This window comes from Porites lutea, chromosome 9 (assembly GCF_958299795.1).
Source record: "Porites lutea chromosome 9, jaPorLute2.1, whole genome shotgun sequence".
Classification (NCBI taxonomy): Eukaryota; Metazoa; Cnidaria; class Anthozoa; order Scleractinia; family Poritidae; genus Porites; species Porites lutea.
In genome coordinates, this window is record NC_133209.1 from 10,524,433 (window position 1) to 10,541,834 (window position 17,402).

Sequence of the window (17,402 nt, forward strand, 5' to 3'; positions counted from 1 at the left end):
CAAACTCAACCCACATATGGCCACATTGGTGGGAGGCGAGCGTTCTCACCACTGCGCCACTCTTGCTCCCCAATACACCCTTGCTGTATTTTTGTGTAGAGCGAATTTTTCTCAGAGAATAATTACTCTGGAGTAAATGTTTGCGGTAATCTTTCTTCGCGGGAACTTATTTTTGGCGGATCGCTGGAAAAATCGCAAAAATCGCAGGAATTAGATCCCGCAAAAATTTCGTGCCACACGGTAGGTAACAATCAAGGTCAACGATTGTCCCAAAACGTGCCCACTTCAAGGACTGACACTCAAATTTAATAAATGACATTCATGTTGAAAAACTACTTAAAAAGGTAATAGAATTTGACAAGAGCCATATAGCCATTATGGCTCTTGAATTTGAAAACCTTTCGACACAAATACGAATTAACCTTGTTCTATAAACCGATCATAACAAAACTCTAGGCAAGAATGACACGTCAAGCGCAAACATGAAATAACTTAAAAATAACCTACAAAATACTTCACCACATTAAAAAAACCGAAATGTAAAATTTTCCTTCGGTACATGAAACTCTTAGAAGAAGGGAAATACCATTGGCTGAAAAATGACGTTCCGGAAATCAAAGTTGATTGATAACTGGCGTAGCTGGCTTGCCCTAAATATTCACGGGAAATTTAGAAACACGATGCTCTTATCGCCAAAACCCCTTGTTATGTCGGCGATCGCTGAACTCACTCCGAAAAAGAAGATCGGCAGAGGAAGAAAATTGCTTTCTCCTTCTGTGAGAGATAACTGTCATTCGTGTGTCAAATTTGGTTCTCTCTGGTAGCCTCCCACGCAGACGTTCTTAGGGGGTTCGTCACGCGTTCCTTCCTGTTCCTGTCTGCGTGGGAGGTTATCTGTCTGGGGAATCATGTTGGAACCGAAAACTTGTTTCAGCCGTCAAAGCACGCGGGAGTTTGATGTGATTCTCACAAAGTGTGAAAAAGTTGGATTGCCAGTAGAATATTGCGAGCCTTGGATAAGTCGGACCGAGTTTGTAGTACTTGTGGAAGGAAAATCGGAACCCTTCATCAGTTGTATTTGTTTGTGTCAAGTGCCTTGTTTAGTTCTGAAAACGAGAAGAGTGAAAGTGAAGAGAGATCCAAGCGCCCGTTTCAAGCGCTGCCTTCCAACGTCGGTTTCTTTGCCCGATTGAATTCGACTGGGTAGAATTATTCAAAAACATGTACATGACAGCGTAGATGACGAAGAATAAGCAGTTGACCGTCAGGAAGGACAATAGAAAGAGTTTTAGAGAAGGTACGTTTTTTATTGGGGAGGGGGGGCGGGGTATTTTAGAATTTTTTGCGAAAAAAGTGGTGGCCCTCCCACTTCCTGCTTCAGAAATACCCAAACAAAAACATCTGACCCTCCCCCACCCCCCTAACTATCCAAGACAAAAATAACCGGAACTGAAAATAACAAACTGGAAGTGTTACTCATATAACCGCGTTCATCTGCGTACAAAGTAGTTAATTGCGTGGCGTGTGATTGTACGGTGAAAACTTGAAAATGGGCAAGGATGTACGAGGAATAGAAAGAGGGAAATGTGCTTGTGGTGAAGGCGAGGATTTCATGAGGTCAGATGGAGCAACTTGTGGCTATTGTGGCTGTTTGCCTACTCGCCATTCTAAAAAGAATGCCCGCTTACTCCTCTGACTCTGTTGGTGGCACATCGGCTGCGGGAACAAGTGAAAGGCGAATATACTGAATTCTCAAATAGTATTCAGCCAAAATTCTACCTGTCCTTTTGGACCACTTGTACCTACAAGGAACGCTTTCGCCGCTGTTTCGTGACTGTTTCGCCAGTGGGAAGTTCGCGAGGCTTTGTCAGAAAGCAATAGATCACAGAACCCCGCGCGGAAACATCAAAATATGGGCGAAAGTGGACAAGGGTCGAGAGAGACAATTATGTTAGTTGGGAGAAGATAGTTTTTTAATATATAAATTTGTCGACACCTGTAAATAATTTAGATTAATCTCGACTGGTAGCTTTGGTTGTATATACAAAATAGAAGAGACATGCAGTAATTCTTTTCTTGCCAAAAACACTGTGACCCTCCCCCGGTTGAGAATAGAACAGGTCTGACCCTCCCCATTTTGTAAAAAATTTGCTAAGCACCCTCCCCTCCGAAGCCCCGGCCCACACCCTTCCCCCGCCCTTCCAATAAAAAACGTACCTTCCCTTAGTTTTACCAGCTTTTCTGGACACAGGCCTGCCCAGAGGGAACGGGCAAGAACGGAACTCATAGGTCCCATGCAAGGTGCCATCCCTACCCAATCCCACAATCCGTAGAGGTTGGCCACAACACGGGGGTCTACGTAGCCCGCGTGGCATATGAGATATTTTTTATTACAAGATAATGCTTGACAAATATAATGATCCTTTTAATAACTTCGATATCAAAATAGAACCTACAAACCACTTAGCCTTCCACGCAGACGTTCTTAGAGGTTCTTCACGGGTTCCTGCCCCAAGAACGTCTGCTGACTTGAGCGAAAAAAACGTAGACCAATCACAGCAGACTTCCAGATCTGGGAAGTGCACTTTGGACCTTTAGAAATTTCGGGCTTGACTAAGTATAACTCCAGAAAAAAACAAAAACCTATCCCTACCATACACGACAAGTCCATTAAAAGTAGAGTTTTTAATTTGACTGAAGGGAGTTAATTTTTGCGACGTTTTATTTTGCGGAGTTTTTTTTCTGCGGGAACTAATTTTTGCGGATCGAGGTCAATCCGCAAAATTCGCAAAAATTAGAACCCACAAAATTTTCATGCTACACAGTATATGATTTTGCCTTTAAAAAACGATTAATTGATCATACCTTAAACAAAATAATAGTGATTTGGTTTTTCAAACCCGCACCATTTTCTTAAAATGAGTAAGTTTGTAGCTTGTCACGTGACCAAAATGTGATTTTTAAAATTATGAATAACCTCTTTCTGAACACAAATTTTGCACTTAAACTTCAAGGAAAGTGTTGAAAAGATGGTATGGTGACGTTTACAGCACACCTGAGCGTAACTATCAAGCGTTTAACAAGACATAAGCAAAAAGTAGTTTTAGCCGCCATGTTGGAGGGCAAGAGTATGCCCTCCAGCATGGAGGCCAACCTCGTCCCCAGGGCGCTTTTCTCTTGCTTTGGAGGTGGAGGTGGGCCACCCTGCAAAGCCAGAGAAAAGCGCCCTGGGGAGGACGTTGCATGGCGGCCAATACAAATCACATTACTTTGTTGAAAAATCAAAGTGCCATATAATATCCCGTGCCATATAATGCGTTTCCTCTCATATTTTGGGTGTAAGATAATTTTTATGTGCTCTGTCAGTTTTTGGCATCAGTAAGATTCCAACTCATTGTTTAAAGGAAGCATTTGTCACGTGATCTCTTAGTGCAAGTGGCCTATTCGCGGTTACGTTAAAAGAGAAAAAGGAAAAATGCTTTTTAGCTACCAGAGAGACATCGTGATTGCTGTGAAACTAAGTGAGAGTGGATCGTGAATAAAACTAGTTACATCTAACTACTCGTGACTTGTGGAGAACACTGTTGGGAGGCAGGCGTTGAAAGGGGAAGGTGAAACTCCCTCGCGCGCGGTCTCGCGCCCTCAATTCCTTTTTCCCCTTCCCTTTCAAACGCCTGCCACGCGGGCTAGGGTCTACGTGTCGTCCCCTACTCTTTTCGAATAGTAGTGTGGGTTCTTTTACACCCAACATGAACCTTATTCAAGCCTTAAAAGAGTCGGTTATTTTCCACTGTACACCTTTCGCAAATCGTGGTGAAATATAGAGCTACGGGGCTTTTGAAATCGCTTTGCATAGCTCATCAGTCAGACGTACCCTGTGCAGATTCACCTGATCGGGATTCGGGATTCACCTGATCACCACAGTGTCCGTAATTAAGAGGTTCGGTTTATATGAATTTACTTTCTGGGGCCGAGATTTAGTGTCCGTCGTCCGTATTAGAGAGAGTCCGTATTATGGAGGGGTTTTTTTGTAAGAAAATATTTGAGAATTTTGACGGGACATTGGAAACTGTCCGTAATATAGAGGTGTCTGTGCCGAGAGGTTCGACTGTATAGTGTTGGTGATTGCGACGGGGAGCTTAGTCTTCTGAATGTGGAAGACTGTTCAAATATAAACGAAACGAGAATCAAAGTATTGAGTTCTCATCCGAGCGGACACGTTGAAGTTCGATGTCCAGTGGATAAAAAAAAACACATAAGTGGTCAAAAAACATTGTTTTGATGCGATTTTCAAAAAATAATAAATAACTTCTACGCGCCCTCAGCTGTCTAAACTTGATAGGCGGTTGTCACTTTTCTAATCTGCGGCACGTTTGCGGTGACAGTTTTCACGCTTTGCGGTATGCTGGGGTGGAAATGAAAATTTATGAGCGATCGTTTCGAGATAGTTGCAAGCTCTCCTTTATCTCCCCCGCTCCCCGCTTTCGCGTCTCTTCTCGCGTGCTGCTCGCGCGTCTACTTTTCACGATATCCCCCAAATGGAGAGCTTGATCTTGATCGCAGGCTATAAATCATCTGGTCTCCCAGGCAGGCGTTTTTAGAGAAGCTCGTAAAACGCCTGCGTGGAAGGCTATAAATCATCACAAGTAAACATAACTGAGCTCATAAGCTCAGATTACTAGGTAAGTAAAATTGAAATATCACAGGCATTTTGATTTTCTAAATTTTTGACGAGGGGCCGTATTGGGGTGAGATTATAAGAGTTTCTACTATTTGGGATTTTAAAATGTGGCCGGTGGCCGTATTAATGGCTGACCGTATTAACGGGGTTTTTTTGTAAGGAAATGTATAGCCGTTTAGCTGAACCGAAAACACTGGCCATACTAACGAGGTGGCTGTAAGGCGGGGTTCCACTGTATTTACAATTCCATTTCCTTTCTTACTTTGTTACGTCATGGTTATCCTTGGTCGTGATTTAAGAAATAGGATAATGAATAGCAATCTTGAAGACCAAGTTGCTATGAAGCTTAGGTCGAATTTCTTTATGTATTATTTTAGGAAATGCAGTGTGTGAGCCAGCCCGTGTTTCAGGAAACTACACCAGCTTTGAGATACGTATAAATAACAGCATTGTTCAGAAGTATTCTGTGACAGGTGCTTCACTGGAGGATACCAGAGTCCATCCCCCAAGCAGGATTATTGGTATCAAATTGGGAAAAACCGTATATAATGATTCTTGTACGGAGGGGAATCCTCTATGCGTCCAACACTTGAAGAGATGTAGCTTTACCCGAGATCAAGACGGGCTGAATTGGCGGCTGATGGTTACCTTTTTTCAAGCCTCAGGAGTATCAAGTCGAGAGTGGAATTTTACATGGTTCTTGGAGACAAAACGCAACTATGACGGCAGGATATGTGTACTAGAATTCCCGTCGTGTAAGTCATCAAATGAAAATAGCAAAAAGAATATTCACACCGTAATTTTAGGGAGTTATCATAACTCCAAAAATAGAGTAAAAATCTTAGGTACAAGATAACCCCTTTTTTGGGGTTACTTTAACTCCTAATTTAACGCCAAATTTGGGGTCATTTTTACTCCTGAAAAAGAGATCTTTTTACTCCCAGTCTGGAGTAAAATAACTCCGAAAATGGGGTTATTTTTACTCCTTACGTGGATTGGTTTTACTCTTTTTGGAGTTAATTTAACTCTGAAAGTGGAGTAAAAATTTTAGGTACAGGATAACTCCTTTTTGGGGTAATTTTAACTCCTCAATATCTGGGGTCATTTTTACTCCTGGAAAAGAGTTCTTTAAACTCCTTTTTGGAGTTAAAATAACTCCACGTAGTAGGAGTTAATAAACCCCACTAGGGGAGTTATTATAACTCGTTGAAAATTACTGTGCAGTAATGTTATTCATTCAACATAATTCGCCGTTTCTGAATGGCTCCAATCCATCGCCTTATTCTTCATAGCCAGCTAACCCTGACCATATTTGGAAGATGTAGACAATCCGGCCAACCAACAAAATGGAACATACCCCTATACAGCCCTAATAGGACAATCACATGACTTTTGGAGGGCATATAGTTTATTTGTGCACGTGGCCAGAGTAGCATCATTTTTGTGCCCGAGCGGAGCGAGGTTGCAAATAATGCTACGAGGGACACAAATGACCCGACAAAAGTCATGTGATTGTCATTATTATCAACACACAAGTCCAAATCGTACAAATTTATTTGATAAGGTAAAGATTGTTTTACATGAAATAATGTTGCGGGCTTGCAAATTTCATTTATAGCCCGCACTTGCCGTTTGCCTCGCGAAAAGGAGCGTTTTAAGCCCCGTTCACACGGCAGAAAATTTTTAGCTCGGATGAAAGTGGTACGCGTACCCAAAAAAGTAGTACTGATTACTCACTTCAGAGGCACCCAACGATAATATAGTTCAAAACCACTTAAACATAGCATTGTTAAACGCATTTTAGTATTTAAACGGTAGATATAGTCATATTTTTATCCCTCCAAAATTTTTCATCTGTTCGGATTTCCTAGCTGAAAGTCTAGTGATCCGAAAATTATAGGGATCAAAACTTACTTAAATTTCAGCCAGAAAAAAGGCTCCCGAAAATTCTAGGTGACCTTTCTAGGGTAAAAATCCGTTAAAAATGGGCAATTATACCATTTTTTTAGATGTTCGAAAATCCTAGGAGAGGCAGACAAGCAAGAAATTTTACAACAAATGTTACGAAAATTTTAGATCTCAAATCGTCTTCCGAACAGATATTTTCTGAAAACTGACGTTGGGTGCCCCTGTCACTTTACACGTCGCTTTTCCTACCGTGCTAAACGATGTGAAATTATGATTTGGAACGGGTAAAAGGCTCAACATCTCTGCTCGGTTCTTGCCTAGTGGATGTGCTGCTTCCTCTGTTAAAACATGGCGGACTAAAGTTCTTAGAATTTCTTCTCTATTTGTCCCACAGCTGCATGTAGTCTACACACAATGAACAAATGTGTGGTCATGGAACTACCGGTGTGGTTATTGAACTAAGGGACTGGTCAAAAAGTATAGGGGGGGTGGGCCGGAGCAGAGAGGGGGTGGGTCATGAGGTTTTGAGCCTTGTGCAAGGGGTGGGTCGTGCAATTTTCAGCTACCCTTAGAGGGTGGGTCACCCTATTTTTTACTAACTACTAACGAGACAGTTGACTACACTTGTTATATAAAACACAGCCAGCTGGAATTATGGCTAAAATACGCACAAACCTGTTGTGCGAGAAAATACAAAGGTTGACAGGCCGCACATCTATACGGGCGTGGAACCCCCTGTCAACCTTTTTTTTTTTCGGCTCTAACGAGCATGTCCTTTAACGATTTTCCGTTTTTGTAAGGAAATGATTGGTGGTTCTTTTAAAATTTATTGAAGTTATAGTTGGTTTTGTATAAGATTCCATTTTTTCATTCAAGCTTCCTTTATAGTAGACACTGAGGCCGGTATTGTGTCACGAATGGCAATATTTCTTTTTCCTCCTTGTTGTTTTGTTTTAGGAGTTTAGACTCCCTTTTGTGAATTCTATTTCTGATAGTAGGTTCTTCTATCAAAGATAGGGGGCACCCAACGAGAATATAGTTCAAAACCACTTAAACATAGCATTGTTAAACGTATTTTAGTATTTAAACAGTAGATATAGGCATATTTTTATCCCCTAAAAATTTTTCATCTGTTCGGATTTCCTAGCTGAAAGTCTAGTGATACGAAAGTTATAGGGATCAAAACTTACCTTTTCGAAAATTTCAGCCATGAAAAAGGCTCCCGAAAATTCTAGGTAACCTTAGGGTAAAAATCCGTTAAAAATGGGCAATTATACCATTTTTTTAGATGTTCGAAAATCCTTGGAGGGGCAGACAAGCAAGAAGTTTTACAAAAAATGTTCCGAAAATTCTAGATCTCAAATCGTCTTTCGAACAGATATTTTCCGAAAATTGACGTTGGGTGCCACTGAAAGATTGTGAGTAGCCTCCGTCCGTCAAGCGTTTTTTTTAAAATTTGAATTATTTTTCTCAATGGTTGTTTCTGAGGAGTTTTTTTGGTAGGATTCTTAAGGCTTCTCCTTTGACAAATTCTTTTTTAACATTTGGAGAGTGACACGAGGTGAAATGTGTGTGCAAGAAGCTTTTCGTTTGTTTAGAATGTGTCTTTGCATCAAGGGTAGATTTTTCCTTGATTCTTGTGCCTTTGTATACAACCGTGTCTAAAAACGCAGTCTCAGTGTCAAATGTTTCGGCCGTGAATTCAATAGTTAGGTGATGTAAGGTTGCTTGTTCAATGAAGGCTTCGATGTCTGGTTTACTCATGTCCCATAGGGAAAAGATATTGTGTATGTGGAATTTCCAAACTGTTGTTCTAAAGACAGTTTTGCTTAGAGTTGTTGTTTCAATATATGTCATGAAAATATTGGCAAAGGAATCAAAACTGCTGTCTTTGTGCCCATGGCAGTTCCATGGTTTTGTAGGTATTGCTTTCCACTGAAGTGGAAGAAATTTTCGTTGAGGATTAATCTAAGCATTTCCGGCAAGTAATGTGTAGGAATGGGTTGTCTTTGCTGAAATTTTCATATGCTTTGTGACAGATAATTTCAATATACCCTCGTTTTGCTGTATATTTGTGTCAAGACTCATAAAGTCCATTGAAACAAGAAATGTTCGGTTTTTCACATTCGTCTTTTCAGTGAAAGGTATGATTTCTGTGATTTTGATATTGCTTGTAGCAGTGTATCAACAAATTTTGTCAAGCACAGAACAAGGTTTTATTGGATTATTAAGAGGAAACCGAACATCCATGTTTTAACTAGGGGCTGGGTCATGCAATTTCCAACCTTGCTTTAGGGGTGGGTCAGTCATTTTTGTGCCGCCGAAGGGAGGGGGTGGGTCATGCGTTTTTTATCAACCACATTTCCAAATGCTCCGGCCCACCGCCCCCCCCCCCCCCCCCCCTTTACTTTTTGACCAGTCCCTAACGAAAAAGTATTTATCTCCTAGTTAATGCTACACGTTTCCATCTTAAAAAATTCTAACCTATTGCGGCTATTTCCACCGGAGCTGCATCAGTTGTTTGTCTACGCTCAATGAACTAACGCGTGGTTATTAAAATACAGGTGTGGTCATTGAACTACTGTGGTATTTATCGAACTGTTGCGTGGTTATTGAACTTACTAAAAAGTTCATTTGCACATGTTCTCCCAAATTGGTGCTGACCGAAGGCACGAAGGCGTATCAGAGAAACGTTAGTTCGGCACGGCTGATCGTTTACACTACACACTTTATCCGAGTTGGGCGCTTTTCAGGATCGCGTACCAATTTTATCCGTGCTCGGACTACCTCGCGACAAGGTCCGAGCGCGGGTGAATTTTTTGTTAGGGACGCATGGGGTAAAGTCGTTTACACGACTAAATCTATCCGTGCTGAACCAAGTTTTTTGGTAGGCGTGCTTTTTCTAACCGAGCCGCGGTCAAAATTTTCTGCCGTGTAAATGGGGCTTTAGAGAGGGCACTTTGTCATTTGGCCGCGTAAATGATAATAAAAAAATGACCACCTCCTTTTCAGGCAGCGACGCGGCAGCCTTGCTGTTTGTGCATACAGTGGACTCAGACAAATGTCAATGACAGAGTTCACGGCTATATACATATGAAATAGCTGAATTTCTGAACGAAGAAATGCAAGAATACGCAAAAAATATTACTCAGGCGATAGATGTCATCTACTTTTTGAGTATCTGCGGGAAAAAAAACATTGCGTTTAAATCCTGAAACCGTGCCAAGAAACAGGCAAATGTTTTGAAGAAAGTCTACGAAGAGGTAAGGAAGCTCGGAGGCTGTTATCCACATAACATCCTCTTCGATCTTCATAATTCTTCACATCATACTCAGCGTCATTTAATAATTCTTAATTATATTTAATATCTAGCCGATTTTTTGAAAACCAACCTTAACGAAATTTGAAGTCATTTGAGTGAAAAAACGTCAAAAGGCAGCGAAAGAAAAGGAAACGAGAAAAAGAAAGAGCGAGGAGAAGGAAAGGAGGAGAAGAAAAAAAAAGTAATGGTTGCACTCTTAGTTTTTATAATAGCTGCTTTGGAGATAGTCTTTGGCGGAAAAAAAAACTGTTCGATATCAAAACTCCGGCTAGATCTATATCATAATATATTTAATGAGTCGAAATAAAAGTGGTTTATTCGTCTAAAAAGGTAATTTGTTACGTACGTGAGACTTTCAAACGAACAGGACAGCTGCAATAACTCTTAATCAATAACGTATTTGCTAAACTTTTATAAATAAGCATTTTTTGACTATAACCAACTTGTGTTTGTGGGGCATCTTTTTTTTTCTTTACAGCAAAACCAACCCGTACTACACCCAAATCACAGATTGGAACTTTCGCTTCAGATCAAAGAAAGGCTCCTTCTACCCAAAGTAGGTGATTATTTGAAATAAAGTACCCAGTCAACAATATACTGACTAATGATTTATTTGCCTTCGATACTTAACCAACAACGACCATGGTCGAAGGCAAAGCGCGCACCATGCTGTTGCTAAATAAAAACAAACAAGAGACAACGCCCTGACTGTGTGGCATACCTTTTATTGGGTAGAGAGGGTCGGGTTTAGGTCTTGTTGTTCAAAAAGAGTTGGGTACGTAAAAACCTGATTTTGTGGGTCTGCTTTTCCTGTAGGTTCAGTGGGGTCGGGTTAGCTGTATGTACTACCTTGTGGGGTTATCATTATAGTCAAGCGTTAATGGTACTGTCAGGCTTAAGTTTGAGAAATTCACAAGTTCAAATTCTAAATAAAATAAATATTAAAAATCCAAAAGGGAGCTATTGTAAATATATATATCAGTTATCATGACTGAGGTGAGCCACAGTGACACTATTTTGCTTATTTCTAGAGAGGACAAAACATGACAAATGAAAGGAGGCCAGGGTGCAAAGAAAGTCATTTTTACAGCTTGCCATTCGGGCAAGCTGAAGCTAAAATTTACTAGCACAAACGTCATTTCAACTAGCCCCTTGATTAACAGACTTGATTTCATAGTTCTTCTGTAATTTGAGTTCCTCAAAAAACTTCACTAAAATTCACAGAATTCGCTAGCCCGATAGCAAAACCCACCAGCCCCAGGTTATCGGACACGACTATCTTTGCATGCTGGAGGCACTGATCGACGAAAGTCCACCTGGCCTTAACCTTTTAGGGTGGAGTAGGGCATTATGAGAGTTAAGTGTCTTACCCAAAAAGGCAATGCATGACCGACCATGCATGACCGTGAATCGAACACGGACCACTCGATCCAAAGTACAGTCAACTCTCGCCTTGCGGACACCTCGCTATTATGGACACCCCGCTAATGCGGACAGTTGCTGAATCCCTGGCGAAAACTACAGACATTTGACTGAAACAAACCTAACTAAACCTCTCTCGGTCCCGACAGTACAATTTTATTGTTCTAACTCTCGCTATAACGGACATCAATCAGCATCTTTCGACATTTTGGCAGAATTATCTCAGAATATAATTTATTTCTTCCTCTTCTTCTCTTCCTGTCTGCCACTTTGGTTGAAAAGTGAGCAATCCGATTCCCGTTTAACATGATCCTTCTATGAAACTATCGTACTTACTTAAAAAAACAGTCATGATGTACTTAATCAATTCGATTTTCTAGTACTGTACTTTATGGTTTTTGTGTACTAAAATTTTTTCCGTGACTGTTGTCAGTGTTGTGGTGAATGAAAGGGAGATGCAAGTTTTATTCTGTTACGATTTGTCTTGTTTGTAAATAAAGTTCTGACGCTCTTTATATGCGAAAACTGCACTGCAAAATTTTGCCTAAATCAAAAATCAATTTACCTAAATCAAATCGTCATTTTGGCTCTTTTTTAAAATCGACTGGATCTAAATTTCGTTTTACATTAATGCACGAAATAGAAGTTTTTCTAATTCTTGATAATCTCGATGGTAAAAAGTCGTTTGTTGTAGATAAACGTCACCCTTTTTGGCCTTCAGATTTTTCAGATGTTATTTTTGATATATATAAACGACTTTACTCAATCTTCTGATTTCTTCTCCGTGAGACTATTTGCAGACGATACTTCTTTAACAGCTTCAGCTAAAAATATAGGTGAACTCTTATCAAAGATAAATAAAGAACTACCTAATATTTTTGACTAGCTATGTGCAAATAAATTAACCTTAAATCTAAGAAAAACTAAATATCTTATCTTTCAACCTCGTCAGAAAGTAGATTATAATTTATTACCTCTGCTATCAATAGCTGGCCAATGCTTAGAGCAAGTATCCAAAATTAAATACTTCGGTGATTATATTGACAGCCACCTATCCTGGCATGACCATATCGACTATGTTTGTGATGAAGTCAGTAAGAGTATTAATATTATGACAAAGATAAAAAGTTGTCTAGGAAATCAATGTTTAACTAGTATTTACTATTCCATTGTTTACCCATATCTCATATAATTATGGTTGCTTATTGTGGGGAAATAATTATGATAATCCATTATCACTCATATCACACCTCATTATGTTCATCTAGGTTTATTAAAATTTCGTGATATTGTTAAAATTTACAATTGTTTGTTTTTATATGATTATGTCTCTGATGATAAGCCGTGTAATTTTCCATTATTTCTTGTATCTGAGCAACATAATTATTTTACACAAAGTGCATCTGCTCAGCAGTTACACATTCCCCACTCAAGAATAAATATTCGAAAGTTTTGCCCAACCTTCATTGGAAGATACTATTGGAAGGATCTCCCCCTTTCTATTTGCAATAAATCATCGAAAATCCGGTTCAAAAAGGCACTTAAAAAATATTATCTTGCTCAATATTGACTTGTGTGCGTGTGTGTGGGCGTGCGTGCGTGCGTGTTTCTGTTTTAATGAATGACAAAACTATATAGAATAAAGTCAATCTTGTTAAAGGGCCATAATTAGTTTTCTACAATGTGCCCTTCTCCATTCTAATTTTCTCTTTTTTTATCATGTACACGTAGTTTAAAGAACCTTGTACTAACTGATATTGTACAACTAATGTATTCTCCATAGGATGGAGTAAAAAATGAAATAGAAAAATACAAATATGTACAATAATTATAAATAAATGCAATTCCTATAATATCAAGAAATGTTTTCTCGCACCCCTTTATAACGGACTCTCGCTATTACAGACATTAAACCACTGTCCCGAGGGTGTCCGCAATAACGAGATTGGCTAATGTACCTCCCACCCGTGACATCTGTAACTGCTATAAGTTGATCTAGACTAGTTTTACAAATAATTAAGCATTTAGCGCCTATTTATATGAGCATTCGTTTTTACAACTTATGAGTTGGTTATTTAGTTTTAGAATTTTTTACTTCGGCGGAGCGCGAAGTAAAGGATTCGCGACGCTCAGGAATGTATCAAAGTTACCATTTTTTGACAAGATTGGCCAAGCAAAGTCTGTAGGTTTTCGGTTTTATTCGGCTATTTGACGAAGTGAGAGCCGAATTAGTTCGAGATATCTCGAGATCACTTCGAAAATAAAAAAAAAATAGTTATGAAATTATGCACTAGTTTCGGGACAAGATTGGGCGTGCAAGTTCGCGACTTTTCGGTTTGTTTCGGCAGTTTCACGAAATGAAACCGGACTACTTTGTGATATCTTCAGATCACTTCGAGTTTAGTCTTTAATTTACTCGAGGAATAAATAGAGGATATTACGTGGCCGCGCAGAGACACGAAATTTTTCTTCGAGTGTTGAAAAACATTTCACGAGTGAGCCCTTCTTTCGAACTGCTTTATGATGAATTTAAAGTTACAAAATGCTGCACAAAGACATTTTGTCTTTGTTGTAAAATAATGCTTTCATGCGTTGCGTGACTTTCTGGAACGTCCTCTACTTTTTTGGATTATTCATGAATAATTAATTAGGGCATGTTTACATTTCAGCATGAGTCAGCAGATTTGCATCAGTTACTGAAATCATAAAATATGTCGAAAAGCTACTACTATTCGCCCGTTTAGTATTTTGTAGAACCTTATGTCAAACGGTATACAAGTTCCAAGCGAGGTCTTTTGACGAACTAAGTTTTTTTCCCACGAGCTGGACTGCTGTGTTTAGTCAAGTGTGACGAAGGTCGATTTTCAAGTTCTGTGTTTACAAGTTGGCGGAAGCCGTAAGATATCTGAAGTTCAAGTGAGAGTTTGTTATTATTGGTAGGGGCTGTTTAGTTGTACTTAAGTTCAAGTCAAATTTGTGTTGTGGATGCTGTGTTTTAAAGCTCTGAAAAGGCTATGTTCCTTTGGTACTCCCTTGTGTTAATCCGACATTCCTGCGTGCTGATAGTCAGTGGGTAATTATCCTCAAAGCATTCGAACTCGTAACAGCCAATTCCATGCTCAACGTTATTGACTCCTTACCCATGCCTTACATATCTTTAATCAGTACATGAGACTTCTATGCTGTTTTAGAAGCCTGTTGTGACTAAGAAAAATAGAGAATTCTTTTTTCACTGTTTGTTTTGTTAGACTTGTTATTCACCGCCAGTAACCTCATATTTGACTTAGGTCTAAACGTTTAGACCCAAGTCAAATTTAGAAGGATTTGTATGGAGTCATCTGAGCATAACTTGGCTAATATCTCAGAGACAATTTGTCCCGAAATGCTAGTTTTTGGCAAGTAGGCCTCTTGGATGTTGCTCTTTTCAGAATATCCTGACAAATCCCATAATTTCACAGATTACTCTTACCATATTTCATTTCTTACTATTCCTCCGCATTTACAATTAATCAGTTCCACAACCCCGACGCCGAAGTGTACGCTCCGTAGCGTCTTGTTTCTTTTACTATGACAATGACCGGATTGACCTCAATGACGCCATATAAATCATATTAGACAGTTTAAAATTTCCCGATTTAATGTTGATAATCAATTTGGTCTCCGATGTAGCGTCCACTGCTATTGTAAGAACTTCTGTACCAATGGAAAGAACATTGCAGCCAGGCATTACGGAAACAACCTCCAACCTCCAAACGCCTAAGGAAACAACATCGTCTGCTTCTCCAAAGATAACTGAAAACAGTAAAGGTACGTTTGGGTTCAGCTTCTCCACTGCGTACTCCCAGTCCTCCTCTTCCACATACAGTGATACCGCGAAGTTTTACCATTTGGCAAAAGTTTGGAAATGAAGAGATTTGATAACGAAAAGGGTACTGGCTACGGCGAGAGCTTGATATAGTTGCATAGCATTAATCCTTAGAAAGTTTCCCAAATCTCTCCCTTAAATTACTCAGACCGCGTTCTTCTCAATCATGGTAATATTTAAAGAATGTTTAAATTATAGCCAGCTTTAATAAGGCCATCCCCCTTTTTTTCCGCTTAACGTCGAGATTTTTCCTCTGATATTGGGTCGGTCGGTCCGATTAAAAAAAAAGCGTAAAAAAAAACATCACAAGAAGTCTTGGAATAGTAGGCCCTGGTACCCGGGACGACGTTAAAAGTTAGCATTCACATATTTGGATTAACAAAATGCACAATATACTGTAAAAAATGTTCCTGTTTTTCTCTATGCTGTCGCTATGCTCATTTTTCAGATTAAAAGAATCATTTCAAGTGAAAAATGGTTTAACTACGTCGTCTTTTTTTTCTTTGAAAATGCTAAGAATTTGGGTCGGTCGGGCGACGCTAAACGAAGGAAAAAAAGACGATGGCCTAATAGCAGAAGGTTTGAATGCAAATGGGCCACATTATCTTTGGCTGCAAATTAAAGGACTTGTCAAATAGACACGATCATGATTTATGCAAGAACCAAATATTTTGACTTAAGACTTAGGGTCAGTAATTTTTTTTCTCCTCGCAGGCAGTGGACCTGATACCACCAATATCGTCACAATTGTAGGACCCATTGTTTTCGTGCTGGCTTGTGTCGGTGTACTAGTAACTTTCATAGTAGTGCGGAAACGCCGCCGTGGGAAAATGTCCATTAATGAAGATGACACCACGTGCACCAAGTAGGTGTCTTTTTAACTCCTCAGAGTTTATTTCGTGCGTTTGTTTCCTTTTAGAGTTTTCACCTTTTTAGTTAATCGCCGCAATGAGATCAATGATTTTGCAGCCGAAATATTACTCGTTTATGCTCTGTTTCGGCACAAAAGCTTACTAAATACCGTAGAATAAGTATCCGTCGTTTTGGAAAGCCAAATGCACAATGCAACTCATTTCGTCTTGGAGCCTGCTATGCCATACCCTGCGAGCAGAGGTAGTATCTAAGAAGTCGTTCGCTCGCTTGTCAGTCGTATAGTTGGCTTGTCTCGGGGCGTAAACAAACCAGCTACGCGACTGACAGCGACGCGAGCGACTTCTTCAATGCTAAAAGCCATACCAAAAAGAAACCTCTGCTCGTAGGGTAGCCATGCCAACACAGATAAAAGAGGTACATAACGGAAAAATAAACTTTTGTCGCGCTGTCTGACTCTCTGGATCACATTCATATGTGCTTAATAAATGGTTTTTACTTCATACGACTGTAGTTTTCTCTTACAAAATCATGGTTTTCATATACCACCGAGAAGAAAAGAAATCAACGTATTGGTTTGCGTCTTGGAAGTCATCAAATCGTGCGCTGTGATTAGCCCTTGACAATAGCTCATTTTCTGTTGCCCTCGAGCAGTCCGGAATCCTACAATCTTGATTCCCATTCCAGCTCACGGCTATGTTCACAAAAACACCAATCTGGAAAAAAAAAAACAATTTATTTCAGCTTCGTCACTGCAACAGTTTTACTAACGGAAAATGACAATGAAAAAGTTTATAATAAATTCTCTACGAAGGAAAAGTATATATATGAAGATTTTTTATATTTATGTAAGAGCCAAAAAAGCTAGGTTTGGTCCTGATCATGACTAGCCTTGCCACGGTTTTGAAAGTCATGACGAGTAGGCAACCGCGTGAGAAATTACCGTGTTTGTATGAAAATCTAACATCGAATAATTTGCGTAAAACGGCTGTTCTGAAAAAATATGAATTGTAAACTAAAGCTACAGAGCAAAGGATTTGACTAACAAATTTTTGGCGCAGTAACTGTGCTTAAATTTCTCCACACGCTCACTTTAGATTTTAAATATATTTGTCTGCAATTTTTCCCGGGAATTTTTAATCGGCAGGAAGAGAAATTTTTACAGCCAAATGTATAGAACATTCTAAAAGTGATGCTAGCGCATCTAGCTGCATGTAACCCCCTCAATTTTTATTCAGTAGAATCGTGTTTAAGTTTTTTTCCGTTCATACAGTTGTCCTGACCCGTGTAAACGGGATCTTAGGCCTGCGGCCTCGGTCAGCATTTTCAAGACC

At 39.6% G+C, this 17,402-nt stretch overlaps 1 protein-coding gene across 1 annotated transcript in view; it reads left to right on the top strand.

The window, feature by feature from the left end:
- Positions 1–1,239: 1,239 nt before the first annotated feature.
- LOC140948882 (uncharacterized) overlaps positions 1,240–17,402 on the top strand; it is a 19,036-nt gene continuing 2,873 nt past the window's right edge. The window contains exons 1-5 of the mRNA XM_073398149.1: positions 1,240–1,297; positions 5,059–5,436; positions 10,390–10,467; positions 15,003–15,140; positions 15,913–16,063. Coding sequence (XP_073254250.1) covers positions 1,240–1,297; positions 5,059–5,436; positions 10,390–10,467; positions 15,003–15,140; positions 15,913–16,063 — 803 coding nt within the window. The remainder of the gene's footprint in view (positions 1,298–5,058; positions 5,437–10,389; positions 10,468–15,002; positions 15,141–15,912; positions 16,064–17,402) is intronic.